We start from the raw sequence: 15,550 nt of genomic DNA, 5'->3' as shown, positions 1-15,550 counted from the left end.
CAATTATTGGAAGCAGCGAGGTAAAAAGCACAGTCTCAGAGGAATCCTGAAAAGCGGAGGAATACAAGCCCTATAGGCATCAAAAGAAAGTAGTGTATAGAGTGAGAGGTAGCCCACCTCAGCTTTAATCTGTGTTATTGATGAGGAAACCCTGGAATAAACCGGTGGTTTGCAATGAGGCCTAATGAAAGGCTATCTATCTGTCCCAAATGGCACCCTATTCCCTATATAGTGCTGTCACAACTTCCGCCGAAATCGGTTCCTCTCCTTGTTCGGGCGGCGCTCGGCGTCGCCAGTCTTCTAACCATCGCCGATCCACTTTTCATTTTCCATTGGTTTTGTCTTTGTTTCCCACACACCTGGTTTTCATTTCCCAATTACTGGTCATGTATTTAACCCTCTGTTTCCCCCATGTCTTTGTGTGTGATTGTTTATGGTTAAGGTCGGTACGTTACCGGCTGTTTTTTTCCGGGTGCTGTTTCCACCCGTGTTTTGTGGCAACCGTTACTGTTCGCACATTGGTATTGTTACTTTGTGCTATTTTCTTAAGTAAAGTGCGTTGTTCACTTATCCCTGCGCCTAACTTTATGCACCAGCTACACCCACCGCCTGACAGAATCACACACCAGTCGTCATGGAGTCAGCAGGAGCAGGTACCCCTGTTATTTGGGTCGAGGAGCGCATCCAGGAGCAAGCGGCGATGCTCCATCATCTCGGGGCCACCATGGATCGCGTCCTACAGACTATGGATCGCTGGGAGAGAAAGGGAGGTCCTCCATCGCCTCCGCCAGCGCAACAAAGGTCTACACTACTCGCCTCTCTTTCACCCGGTCCCATTGGGATTCGTCTGGCCCTCCCTAGGGAGTATGATGGGACGGCTGCACAATGTCAGGGTTTCCTATTACAACTGGAGCTCTACCTAGCAACCGTCCACCCGGCGCCTTCGGACCGAGAGAGGGTGTCCGCCCTCATCTCATGCCTCTCAGGGAGAGCCCTGGAGTGGGCCAACGCTGTGTGGGAAGAAGGAGATGCGGCGCTGGACCACTTCGAAGATTTCTCACGCCGCTTCCGGGCAGTCTTCGACCATCCGCCTGAGGGTAGAGCGGCGGGTGAACGTCTCGTACATCTGAGGCTAGGGGACGAGGAGCGCCCAGGAGTTCGCTCTGGACTTCCGGACCCTTGCCGCTGGCGTGGGATGGAACGACAGGGCCCTGATCGACCACTATCGTTGCAGTTTGCGCAAGGACGTCCGTCGGGAGTTGGCCTGCAGGGACACCACCCTCACTTTCGATCAGCTGGTGGATCTGTCCATTCGGTTGGATAACCTGCTGACTACCCGTGGACGTCGAGATCAGGGTCTGTTGGTTCCATCCCCCAGCACCACCGCTCCGACGCCCATGGAGCTGGGAGGTGCTGCGCTTAGGGAGACCGGAGGAGGTTCCGTTTCATGCACCATCTGTGGCCGCAGAGGGCCCACTGCCGGTCGGTGCTGGGGAAGTTCCTCTGGGAGTCGAGGCATCAGGCAGGGCACTCTCGCGTCACCCCAGGTGAACAGGCACCATGCTCACCCAGAGCTCTCTGTTGCCCACATGTTTTGAACGTTACTTTTCCTGAGTTTTCCCCGCATTCCCAGCATAAGGCGCTCGTCGATTCAGGCGCAGCTGGGAATTTCATTGACAGATAATTTTCCCATAGATTAGGGATCCCCATTGTTCCAGTGGATATGCCCTTCCCAGTTCACGCACTAGACAGTCGACCATTAGGGTCCGGGTTGATTAGGGAGGTCACCGCGCCCCTGGGTATGGTGATGCAGGAGGGTCATAAGGAGAGAATCACTCTCTTCCTTATTGATTCTCCTGCGTTTCCCGTGGTGCTAGGCCTACCCTGATTAGTCTGTCATGGTGCTACTACGGTGGAAAGTCCAGACCAGGTCTCCACCGTGCGCATCCCCCCTGAATATGCCGATTTGGCTCTCGCCTTCTGTAAGAAGAAGGCGACTCAATTAACACCCCATCGACAGGGGGATTGTGCGATAAATCTCCTGGTAGATGCCGCACTTCCCAGGAGTCACGTGTATCCCCTGTCACAAGTGGAGACGGCGGCTATGGAGACATATGTCTCCGAATCCCTGCGTCAGGGGTACATTCGGTCCTCCACTTCACCCGCCTCCTCGAGTTTCTTTTTTGTGAAGAAGAAGGAGGGAGGTCTGCGCCCGTGTATTGACTATCGAGGTCTAAATCAAATCACGGTGAGGTACAGTTACCCGCTACCTCTCATCGCCATGGCGATTGAGTCAATGCACGGGGCGTGCTTCTTCACGAAACTAGATCTCAGGAGTGCGTACAACCTGGTGCGTATCCGGGAGGGAGACGAGTGGAAGATGGCGTTCAGCACCACCTCAGGGCATTATGAGTACCTCGTCATGTCGTACGGGTTGATGAATGCTCCATCAGTTTTCCAAGCCTTTGTAGACGAGATTTTCAGGGATCTGCATGGGAAGGGTGTAGTGGTGTATATTGATGACATTCTGACATACTCCGCTGCATGCGCCGAGCATGTGTCCCGGGTGCGCAGGGTGCTTGGACGATTGTTGGAGCATGACCTGTACGTCAAGGCTGAGAAATGCCTGTTCTTCCAGCAGGCCGTCTCCTTCCTAGGGTACCGCATTTCCACCTCAGGGATGGAGATGGAGAGTGACCACATTTCAGCCGTGCGTAATTGGCCGACTCCCACCACGGTAAAGGAGGTGCAGCGGTTTTTAGGGTTTGCTAATTACTACTGGAGGTTTATCCGGGGTTTTGGCCAGGTGGTGGCTCCCGAAGCTCCGCCCCTGTGCTTTCTTCTCAAAGAGGCTCAGCCTGGCGGAGTGGAACTATGATGTGGGGGACCGGGAGTTGTTGGCTGTGGTGAAAGCCTTGAAGGGGTGGAGACATTGGCTTGAGGGGGCTAAACACCCTTTTCTCATCTGGACTGACCACCGTAACCTGGAGTACATCCGGGCAGCGAGGAGACTGAATCCTCGTCAGGCATGGTGGGCCATGTTTTTTACCCGTTTTGTGTTTACCCTGTCCTACAGACCAGGTTCCCAAAATGTGAAGGCAGACACACTCTTCCGGCTGTATGACACAGAGGAGCGGCTCATGGATCATACTCCCATACTCCCGGCCTCCTGCCTGGTAGCGCCGGTCGTGTGGGAGCTGGACGCGGACATTGAGCAGGCGTTACGTACAGAGCCCACTCCCCTCCAGTGTCCAGCTGGGCGTCTGTACGTTCCGTCTGCTGTCCGCGACCGGCTGATCTATTGGGCCCACACGTCACCCTCCTCTGGTCATCCTGTTATCGGTCGGACGGTGCGCTGTCTTAGTGGGAAGTACTGGTGGCCCACTTTAGCTAAGGACGTGAGGGTTTATGTTTCCTCCTGCACAGTGTGCGCCCAGTGCAAGGCTCCTAGGCACCTGCCCAGAGGTAAGTTACAACCCTTACCCGTTCCACAACGGCCGTGGTCGCACCTGTCGGTAGATTTCCTGACCGATCTTCCTCCCTCACAGGATAACACCACAATCCTGGTCGTTGTGGATCGTTTTTCTAAGTCCTGTCGTCTCCTCCCTTTGCCCGGTCTCCCTACGGCTCTACAGACTGTGGAGGCCTTGTTTACACACGTCTTCCGGCACTACGGGGTGCCTGAGGATATAGTGTCTGATCGGGGTCCCCAGTTCACGTCGAGGGTCTGGAGGGCGTTCATGGAATGTCTGGGGGTCTCGGTCAGCCTTACCTCGGGTTTTCACCCCGAGAGTAACGGCAGGTGGAGAGAGTGAACCAGGATGTGCGTAGGTTTCAGAGGTCTTATTGCCAGGACCGGCCCGGGGGAGTGGGCGGCGTTCGTGCCCTGGGCAGAGATGGCCCAGAACTCGCTCCGCCACTTCTCCACTAACCACTCCCCCTTCCAGTGCGTACTGGGGTACCAGCCGGTTCTGGCGCCTTGGCATCAGAGCCAGATCGAGGCTCCTGCGGTGGACGACTGGTTCAGGCGCGCGGAGGAGACATGGGACGCCGCTCATGTTCACCTTCAGCGGGCCGTGCTGTGCCAGAAATCCAGCGCAGACCGTCAGCGCAGTGAGGCCTGGCTCTCGACCAGGTCGGGCTCTTGACCCGAAACCTGCCCCTCCGCCTGCCCTGCCGGAAGCTGGTTTGTGGGGCCATTTAAAGACCTGAGGAGACTGAACGAGGTATGTTACAGGTTACAGCTTCCCCCGATTACCGTATTAAACCCTCGTTCCATGTGTCTCTCCTCAGGCCGGTGGTGGTTGGTCCACTGCAGGAGTCTGAGGTGCGGGAGGTTTCTCCGCCCCCTCTGGACATCGAGGGGGCCCCGGCGTATTCAGTTCGATCTATACTGGACTTGAGGCGTCGGGCAAGGGGCCTTCAGTACCTCGTGGAGTGGGAGGGGTACGGTCCGGAGGAGAGATGCTGGGTTCCAGTGGAGGACGTGTTGGACCCTTCAATGCTGCGGGAGTTCCACCGTCTCCGTCCGGATCGCCCTGCGCCTCGCCCTCTGGGTCGTCCCCGGGGCCGGCGTCGGCACGCTGCTGGAGCCGCGCGTCAAGGGGAGGTACTATCACGACTTCCGCCGAAATCGGTTCCTCTCCTTGTTCGGGTGGCGCTCGGCGGTCGACGTCACCGGTCTTCTAGCCATCGCCGATCCACTTTTCATTTTCCATTGGTTTTGTCTTTGTTTCCCACACACCTGCTTTTCATTTCCCAATTACTGGTCATGTATTTAACCCTCTGTTTCCCCCATGTCTTTGTGTGTGACTGTTTATTGTTAGGGTCGGTCAGTTACCGGCTGTTTTATTCCGGGTGCTGTTTTCACCCATGTTTTGTGGCAACCGTTATTGATCGCGCATTGGTTTTGTTACTTTGTGCTATTTTCTTAAGTAAAGTGCGTTGTTCACTCATCTCTGCTCTCCTGCGGCTGACTTCATGCACCAGCTACACCCACCGCCTGACAAGTGCACTAGTTGTGACCTTTGCCATATGGTTAAAAGTAGTGCACTGTATAGGGAATAAGGTGTCATTTGGGATGTCTCCTATATATTTTCAAAGGCTATACTTTGTCAGCCTCAGCATAAGGCAGTCAGTCAGCTTAGTCTGGACAGACAGTGAATACAGATCAGAGCTGAGGCTGCCAATTATTTCAATTCAAACAACAGTATGTTGATCTATTGTTGGAGGTATGTTCTTTCTGTTCGCTTTAATTTGGGAGTGATTTGGAGTGTTTTACAAAATACTGCGATTCCAAGCTAGCATCCTAATGAAGCTGTTTCAGAATCCACGCTGAGGGATCTATTTTAACAAACCTAACGCAATGGTGAATCTTAGCGCTGGCGGTAATACGTTATAGCCTAGTTCGGTAAATAGCCTGCTCCATATTTGCTAAATATGTTGACTATTTTTGCATTTCACACTGTACTATTTGCATTGCTTGAATATGGAAATGCATTGTTAAACATTTTCTACAGCATTCACTCAGATATAGGGGCTATCCCTATGTCACGTCCTGACCCTAGTAAGATGTCATTTTCTATAGTAGAGTAGGGCAGGGCGTGACAGGGGGTGGATTGGGTTGTTCTATGTTTTCTATTTCTATGTTTATGTTCTAGTTTTTCTATTTCTATGTTGGGATTGTTTGGAGGCATTATCTTTTGAGTAGTGTGTTTTCCTCTCTGCTTCACGGTTTGTTGTTTTTGTGTTTTCAAGTTATTTATGTATTGCATTCAGTTTCACGTGTAATATATATGTGGAACTACGAACACGCTGCATTTTGGTCCGCTCCTTCAAACAGCCGTGACAGAATAACCCACCACCAAAGGACCAAGCAGCATGGAAAGGAGCAGCAGGAGAGATGGACTTGGGAGGAAATTTTGGATGGGGAAGGACCCTGGAGTCAGGCTGGGGAGTATCGCCGATCGAAGGAGGAACTTGAGGCAGCGAAGGCAGAGCGGCGTTACTATAAGGCGCTGTACAAGCCACGAGGCAAGTGCGAGAGGCAGCCCCAAAACATTTTTTGGGGGGGGGCACACGGGGAGATTGGCAGAGTCAGGTTGGAGACCTGAGCCAACTCCCCGTGCTTACCGTGGGGAGCGGGTGACGAGGCAAGCACGGAGCTATGCAGTGATGCGCACTGTATCGCCAGTGAGCATTCACAGGCCAGTGCGATCTGTGCCCGTGCCCTGCATTGGTCGAGCTAGGTTGAGCATCCAGCCAGAACGGGTGGTGCCAGCTCTACGCTCGAGATCTCTAGTGCGCCTCCATGTCCCAGTATGTCCTGTGCCTGCTCCTCGCACTTGCCCTGAGGTGCGTATTACCAGTCTGGCGCCTCCTATGCCAACCCCACGCATCAGGCCTCCAGTGCGCCTGCCCAGTCAGGGGTGTCCTGTTCCTGCTCCCCGCACTCGCCCAGAGGTGCGTGTTACTAGTCTGGCACCTCCTATGCCAGTCCCACGCATCAGGCCTCCAATGCGCCTGCCCAATCCGGGGTGTCCTGTTCCTGCTCCTCGCGCTCTCCCTCCAGTGCGCATTCATAACCCGGTACAGCCAGTGCCTGCTGTGAGCACTCGGCCTTTAGTGCATCTCCCCAGTCCGGTGAGACCGATTCCTGCTCCTCGTAAGGAGCCTCCAGCGACGCTCCTCAGCCCGGAGCCTCCAGCGACGCTCCTCAGCCGGTGCCTCCAGCGACGCTCCTCAGCCCGGAGCCTTCAGTGGCGGTCTGCAGCCCGGAGCCTTCAGCGGCGGTCTGCAGCCAAGAGCCTTCAGCGGTGGTCTGCAGCCAAGAGCCTTCAGCGGCGGTTGGCGGTCCGAAGCCTCCGGCGATGATCCATGGTCTGGTTGCTCCGGACATACAGAAGCGGGGGGGGGATCAGCGGGCATTGGGGGTACTACACCCGGAACCAGAGCCGCCACCATAGACATTAGTCACCCACCCTACCTTCCCTTTGTGTTTTGTAGTTGTTTTTTTTTTTTTTTTTTTTTTTGCATTCGGAGTCTGCACTTTTGGGGGCGGGGGGGGGTACTGTCACGTCCTGACCCTAGTAAGATGTCATTTTCTATAGTAGAGTAGGCCAGGGCGTGACAGGGGGTGTTTTGGGTTGTTCTATGTTTTCTATTTCTATGTTTGTTCTAGTTTTTCTATTTCTATGTTGGGATTGTTTGGGGTTGATCTCTAATTGGAGGCAGCTGATCCTCATTGCCTCTGATTAGAGATCATATTTAAGTAGGGATTTTTCTCTTCCTGTTTGTGGGTTATTATCTTTTGAGTAGTGTGTTTTCCTCTGCGTCACGGTTTGTTGTTTTTGTGTTTTCAAGTTATTAATGTATTGCATTCAGTTTCTACGAACACGCTGCATTTTGGTCCGCTCTTTCGAACAGCCGTGACACCCTACTGTAAATTGTAGTCTGGACATGGACATGCCAAACAGTCAATACGCCAGATTAAATTCACTAGGCTACTTAAGGCCTGAAAAGACTGCGTATAATTCTTATCAAATTCTAATCAAAATCAAAACAACTTGTTTTAAATAGGCTATGTCTAAATACAGTTATAGACACATTGTCGGCATATAATACAGGCAATTTAGACGGTTTTACGCACATCCAAACTTTTCACAGGAGCTGGATAAAGATCCAATATAAAGAGAAAGGGGGGATGTCCACTCACTGCTATACTGCTCGCAAATGTAAGGTTTTATATGGGACCATCTTACAGATCATATTTGCACTTCTCCAGAAATTGCATTGTATTCAGTCATGTACATTCTCACCATAAACCCATGGACGGTGAATCTTTGAAAATAGTTTTGTTTTTAATCAAATTAAACAAAAAAGACAACAATATTTCTAAATTGGATTGGGTCACGATATCATAAATCGCTTCTCTCATTCCATGGCCCTGTGTGCACACTTAAGCCTAAATGTCTTTGAGCATAACATTCACACGTCTATACAAAATACTAGGCTCCTGACAATTGTATCATCGCTTATATGCGAAGAAAATTCTCCCCAAGAAATTGCAGTTGATATGGCATTATAGGAGGATTGAATAGTTGGAAGGAACGCGCGTCTTTGGTAATCGGACGAGGTGGGCTCTATGAAAATGGTGAAAGATAGTCCGCTGATAACGCGAAATGAAGTATACAGGTATGTGATTTGTGAACAATGAAAAAGCATGAGGGCAAAAACCTCCAAAATATTTCCAAGCACTCTCAGTAGACCATTTAACAACTTTATTCCTAGGCTACTTGGCTAATGGCCAGGATAAAAAAAATATGCACCTATGAGATGTTGTTAAACCAGCTTTGATTACGGGGAGGGTAGGCTATGCTTGGTTTTTAATCAAATTAAACAAAATGGGGGGGAAACCAATCGCTTTTTATGTTTCTAAATACCAGACTCACCGGCGGAAAAGGCACGTCTCTTCCATTGGCACTGTGCTTCATGGCTGGATAGGCTGTGCTACCTCTCGCAAAAGCCTTGCCTTTATCAACTGTGTTATCTTTAAGACCTGCTTTTTGTGGATCTCCTTATGACATTTTATTGAATTTTGCATGGTAAGTGAATGATGGTAAGTGAATGATGTGTATTAAGCCTTTTAACACCGTGAGATCAGTGAACTAAGCCAGAGGCTTTTCTCATGTGAATTCTCCACTTTAAGACCAATGATATATAATGCAGATGATTCATATCAACTCCACTGAACTATTGGCCCAATAATATTACCTTATATATATACACACACACCTCATTCAACTTACTTTGCTAAATCTGCAACTCCTAGGCCAACTTGATTTACCACAACCATGTGGAACTGTTTTAGGAGTCACATAAAATACCCCAAGTGTTCCCATTTTACTGTCATGCCTACATCATAAAGCATAGGAGAAGTCTACAAGATGCCCTGCAGGTATCATAAAAGACATGAAAGGCGCTCTGGCGTTTTCTCACCATTGTGTGTGAATGCTAACCCTATAGGCTTATATCAGCTTCCCAATGTGTGCCTGTACACCAAGGACACAAATGAAGACAATTTGAGGGTAATAACCAGAGATAAATCAAATAAATGTATGTCTATGGTAATAACTTAGAGGTCGACATTAAAAACATGGCCGCTCTGGTTCATTTTGTGGGGCATAGTGTACAGTCCCGTATGCAGAGTACACACAGTACACAAAACATCTGGAGCGGTAGCTAGAGTACCTGAGATTGTACAGGTGAGCTTGGTGTGTAGGTAACAGTAGCTATAGTCCAGATGAAACCTTGATGAAAGCAGTGTAGCTTTCTACAGCTAAACATGGTTATTCAATTATACAGTATGCGCTGCATTAGAGCCACAGAGTGTGCAGCTTTTCGAAAGTGTTTTCACAGTAGCCTCAGTACTGCACCTGAGGTTTGACAGGTGAACTTTGCGTGCGGGTCGCACATTCTGCTGGTGCCTTCACAGTCTGCCTCGTCACTCCCGTCCTCGCAGTCCTTGTCCCCGTCACACCTCCAGCGCTCGGGGATACAGGTGCCACCGTCGTCCCGGCAATGGAACTCATCTCCGCTGCAGTCATCAGCTGATACAGAGGCTATAGGAGAGACAGAGGTCACAGAGATAAACATACATTTACAAATACAGAGTTCAGGTAGGGCTCCGCACTTCAGCAAATAAAGTACTTCTTTCTTGGGTAAGGTCTATTTTTACAAAGACAGTTATTGTACATCTCAAACCCAACTGCATCCCCTGAAGTGTGATGAATAGCATCCCTGTTTCAAAGACTATATTGAGCATATTCCCCAAGTCCATTACACCTTCACAGATCTAAGACTTCAATCCAAAAGGGTGTGTGTCCCGTGAGGCAGATAGAAGAGTGAGAAGTTAGTGTGTTTTTCCTCTCACCTGTCCCAGAGCAGGTGGTGTCCTCATCACTGTTGTCCCCACAGTCATCGTCCCCGTCACAGGCCCAGTGGTCAGGGATACACTTCCCACTGGCACACTGGAATTGGGCACTGGAACAGGCATGGACACAACCCACCTCGTCACTACCATCACCACAGTCATCATCTGGGTGAGGTGGAAAGGGAGAGGGGGAAAGGATGGGGAGATGGGAAAAGGATGGAAGACAGGGGGAAAGGAAGGATAGAAGAGAGGGCGAAAGGACGGAAGAGAGAGGGAACGGACGGAAGAGAGGGGAGGAACAGACGGAAAAGAGGGGAGGAACAGACGGAAGAGAGGGGAGGAACAGACGGAAGAGAGGGGAGGAACAGACGGAAGAGAGGGGAGGAACAGACGGAAGAGAGGAGGAACAGACAGAAGAGAGGAGGAACAGACAGAAGAGAGGGGAGGAACAGACAGAAGAGAGGGGGAACGGAAGGAACAGAGGGGGAACAGACGGAACAGAAGGGGAACGGACGGAACAGATGGAAGAGAAAGAGTGTGAGAGTCACAGCGTGGTTCAGAGAAAGTGAAATGTGTTCATCCAGCAAGCTGCTTCCTGAGAGTGCAGTTCCGTCCCATGGCATTTTCCCAGTAGGGAAAACTGGTTGAAATGATGCTGTTACAACCAGATTACAATCAATTCTGGTTGTTGTAATGAGGCCATTTCAAATCGGCCCGTTTTTCACACTGAGATAGAAAATTGAACTGTAAAAAGAGAGTGCTCACAGAAAAATGGCACTCACCTGAGTCACAGTGCCATTTCACACTAATGCACCTTCCATTGGAACAGCTGAACTGTGTGAGGGGCTCACATGTGGGGAAATCTGTCAAGAAAGAAAGAAGAAAAAACAGTGTTATTGTTGTAATACAAGAGGTTTGGACTTCAATTTGGGATTTTTTTCTAACAAAGCACTTCTGATGACAGGAATTGATCAATTACGACTGTCCAGAATCACATAGGCCAGTAATTTACACACTGCATGAACTGAAAACCTCAGAAACAGTGTGGGTAAACATATTTTACTTTTACACATTGGATGCAGGAGACATTGACACAGTTATGTGAGTTGGCATTGCATTTGAATTCTGAAGTTACAAAAATGAGAGTGAGCGAAGTGTTTTTCAGCGCAGGCTTGAATTAGATTTAAGGAAGCCAAGCAGAAACTGTAATTACTGTGAACACTGTCTGTCTCTGCTTGTACTTGTGAAGTGAAGCAGTTTATAAGTAGCACCAGAGGTAACAGAAATGTATCTTTCACAGCTAAGGTTCAAATTGTTCTTGCTGATTGTTTTTGCAGACGGTTCTACTGCCTGCTACTTTTCCCTATTATCACAAACGTGTAGAAGGTGATATCAGATAATTACTTTACTTTGGCTTTAACAACTGTGGTGATAGTGATATACAGTACTGTTATATGTATCCTCGCCAGAAGAGGGTCTATTTACACTGTGGGATACTTGACCTGGGAAAAGGTCATTTGGGGTTTATGCGCTTGTGTAGTGGCTGTCTTTGAACCTGTTTGAATTTGCATTTGTGTCTTCACTGACATTTTCAACCTCTCCCTGACCCAGTCTGTAATACCTACATGTTTCAAGCAGACCACCATAGCCCCTGTGCCCAAGAACGCCATGATAACCTGCCTAAATGACTACCGCCCAGCAGCACTCACATTTGTAGCCATGAAACGCTTTGAAAGGCTGGTCACGGCCTTCATCAACACCATCATCCCAGAGAAAAATGTGCAGTTTTACAGCTAATTTCCTGCACATCTACACATTGTGCCATAGGATAGAGAAAATTGTTTCTGTTTTGAATATGAAATCTGAGTGAGAGTGACTAACAAAATCCATGAGGGGCCCTCCGGTCGGTAATTTGAAGCTAGACTAATTTACCAATATAAAAATGTTAGCTGACATGGCAAATTGTGTGACTGTCAGTGACTGACATAACAAGAGAAAACTGCTGATGCACAAATTGCATCTTGTGTACTCCCAACAGGAAGGGGGGTGGGGGGGAATTGAGCCAGTTGCCAATCCCAGATACACATCTTTGAAAGCCCAAGCATGCCATTGTTTCAGAGAAGGAAGACATAATTATGACAGGGAGAGTCCCAGCTATTTCACATGAAATATTAAAAGCCTTTGTCTCCATCTCCGTGTTGAGTTATCTGCTCCAGAGTATGTCAGACCATGCCCAGAGGGTAGCCTAGATGCTAAATTTGATGGGTAGGTAAAAGACAAGGCTTACAGTGGAATGATATAATGCGAAGACAGAAAAAGTCTCAAAAACATGGTGAATGATTTCTGAAATGTTAGGCTAATATTGATATCATAAGAAAATGCTAACATATCATGCTAACATATCACTAAGAATTCCTTGTCCAGTGGACTGCTTCGTTCTAAGTAGTATACCAGTACGAATATCTTGACATAGCTGTGACTTTATTTTATTTGACCCTTTATTTTACCAGGTAGGTTGACTGAGAACACATGCTCATTTACAGCAACGACCTGGGGAATAGTTACAGGGGAGAGGAGGGGGGGGATGAATGAGCCAATTGGAAACTTGTCCAGAAGCTCACCACAAGAGGCGGTCTCATCAGAGTGGTCCCCACAGTCGTCATCCCTGTCACAGCGCCAGGACTCTGGGATGCATCTCCCGTTCTCACAGGAGAACTGGTCCGCTCGGCATGATCCCGCTGAAAACATTAATAGTAATAATAAAACAGAATTGTATTACACTGAACTTCGTTAGAAAAGTTCAGTTTTTCTATTATGCATCATTTACATTAGCGCTTTTCATTACCAGTATGGTCTCAATAAGTACTTAAATAAAGTGAATCGACTAGGCCTAGGCTATTTCAGTGAGTGAATATATATCATTATAGTATGTGACTTTTTAAAGTAATGTCTAATATTTTGCATTTACTGTTCATGTTATGTGTTTTGGAACATTTGATTCTACATAGATAGCCAACAGACCATGTGTGTTAGATATATTTTCTTTAGCGCTAAAGCATCTGTATTTGGTTTCTCCGTGACTGGTCGTCCTAGAGAATTGGCTCGCTATCTATTCACAGAAAATCCATTTATTCACAGAGATCAAAAAGTGAACGTAAAAACGTGAAACCAGGATATCGTCCATATAAAATCACCATTTTCTTTCTTATGGAATCATCCTATCCGTGTCCAGGATCTGGCATTGTGTCAACATCTGGCAACTGAAACTCATTTATAAGGATGAAGTGAAACAAAAACATTTCTCATCTACATCCCCTAACAAAACCACCCTATGTCCCCCAGAGGAGGTGTGCATATCCTAATCAAGTCTTCTGGATAGAGAAAATGATGAATTATCCCAGTATATAGATACATTCATGATGTGCAGTAGCACAGAGGCCATTGGGAATCTATGACATACGCGTCCCCCACCAACACGGGAAATCTTGCAGTAGTGTATGTATAAGTCTTGTAAGAGTTGTCTTCTCCTCTCAGTGTATTCTCTAATGGCCTCTGCTCTGACAGAACCTCTCCCAAATGACTATCTTGTTAGAGAAACTTGGAGATCACCCAAGTTTGTTCTACAACATGGAATCTGGCAGCCGGTCCATATGAGCTAGATGGGCCTCTAAGTAGAGCAGACAGCAGCATACCAGAGCAGGTGAAGTTGGACTCGTCCTCGTTGTTCCCACAGTCGTTGGTCCCGTCACAGAGCCACCTCTTGGGGATGCAGCGGTTGTTCAGACACTTGAACTGATCCGCAGGGCAACTACGATTATCTGTAATGATGGGCAAAACTGCTTTGATATTTAGTCTTTGATGTAAGCTGTCATGCATTCATATTAATGTTCATTATTTGTTACTTTTATTTCTTATTTTTCTTTAGGTATTTTTCTTAAAACTGCATTGTTGGTTAAGGGCTTGTAAGTAAGCATTTCACTGTAAGGTCTACACCTGTTGTATTTAGCGCATGTGACAAATAAAAATGTATTTGATTTGATCATAGACATTGGATAGATAGCTAGAAAGCATGACAAAAAAAAAGTCAGCCTAGCAATTTCAGTCTTGCATAGATGATGTATGTTGTTAATTTGTGAATTTCAACTTAATTAATATATATATTTTTTTAAATGTTAATATGTCTCTGGGACATGTCCTATTCTCCATGAATGCAAAATGATATCTAATTGTTCTAACATGCAGAATAAGACCCCTACAGCAGATGTACGGTTCCTCATCACTTCCATCCAAACAGTCATGGTCCCCATCACATTTCCAGGAGGCCTGGACACAACGCTGGTTCCTACACTGGAACTCTTCATTCCCACATCTCTGTGGCTCCCCATGGTCCCCTGAATCTCCCAATGTGGCTGCAAGCACACACACACACACACACATACATACATCCACTTGCTGGCCCACCTTCACACTCTGCAGAACATATTCCTCAAAAGAGCCACAACTGTGGAAACATTTATTTTATGTTATATGCTGGCATTGAAAATCAATACTGGGATATTGAGTTCTACATGACCATATCATATCTGCTGTCATTATTCCTATTGATTGCCTTGGTCATTGATGTGGAGTGTCAGGCTGACCAGGCCTCGTATGTTTGAGATAAGAGTGTATTTGACAGGGCTTACAGGAGCAGGTGAGGTTATTCTTGTCCAGGTACTGGTTATCAGCGCAGGCACACACTCTGCTACCGGGAATGGCCAGACACAGGCTACCGCAGCCACCATTATTAACCCCACACGCATTGTCACCTAAAGATCAATTAGATAAACCACAGTAGGCTAAATTTGATCATTTTTGGCAGCTGTAGCCTTTACAATGCAACCTATTAGGAAGACAATAACATAACTCAAACCTGTAATACTAACAGATATATGATCCTAGTTGCAATGACGCTATTGTACCAAATACTCTATTCAAAAACGTTCATAGATTAAAACGGCCATATGTCTATATTCCTATCCGCATGCCAGGCAGAGTGACTGTTTACATGGCTCAGCCAAAGACAGAATCATCCATACACCGCTGCTATAAAAAGTCTGAGCGACGACATCAGATGAAAACGGAACAATGTGTCTGACAGATCCTTTGACATCCCCCTTGAAGTCGATGAAACTGTATTTGGAGAGGGGGATATGAAGGGTGGTAAAAAGAAGGGATGAAGGCTGAGGTCAAAGAAGGCATATGAAGACGCTGTAAAGGCTGAGGTGGGTGGCACCCAGCTGAGTTCAGCGTTCCTTTCGGGCTAGTGAGAGACAGTACAGACAGGTGCTTCAATGTGCAGCTGAGTCTGAAAACATGGCCTGGGGTTACTATACGTAGCTCTTAAAGGATTAGAGTTGGTGTACATTTGAGGACAGCCTCAGCTTCAATTCTCATTTAATCAATCATTGGTCTCTCTTTGTACATGACTCGTCCTCCATGGCTATGAGAGGTTTGGTTGTTAGAGAGGGGTAGCACCAGATATACTAAAATATGCCTGACCCCCTACTGTTGGGAGCCTGAGTTGTGGCATATAAAATATGCTAAAAGAGAAAAATCTCCTGATTTATTAACTGTTAT

The 15,550-nt window shown here is 47.8% G+C and overlaps 1 protein-coding gene across 1 annotated transcript in view; it reads right to left on the bottom strand.

The window, feature by feature from the left end:
• LOC106574298 (low-density lipoprotein receptor-related protein 1B) overlaps positions 1 to 15,550 on the bottom strand; it is a 133,531-nt gene that overhangs the window by 107,646 nt on the left and 10,335 nt on the right. The window contains exons 5-9 of the mRNA XM_082962410.1: positions 13,624 to 13,723; positions 12,553 to 12,669; positions 10,714 to 10,794; positions 9,932 to 10,096; positions 9,435 to 9,620 (exon numbers count right to left, since the gene is read on the bottom strand). Coding sequence (XP_082818536.1) covers positions 9,435 to 9,620; positions 9,932 to 10,096; positions 10,714 to 10,794; positions 12,553 to 12,669; positions 13,624 to 13,723 — 649 coding nt within the window. The remainder of the gene's footprint in view (positions 1 to 9,434; positions 9,621 to 9,931; positions 10,097 to 10,713; positions 10,795 to 12,552; positions 12,670 to 13,623; positions 13,724 to 15,550) is intronic.

Source organism: Salmo salar, chromosome 16 (assembly GCF_965601325.2).
Source record: "Salmo salar chromosome 16, fSalSal1, whole genome shotgun sequence".
NCBI lineage: Eukaryota > Metazoa > Chordata > Actinopteri > Salmoniformes > Salmonidae > Salmo > Salmo salar.
Note: the sequence above shows the minus strand (reverse complement) of the source record. Positions and strands in the feature narration are given on the sequence as shown.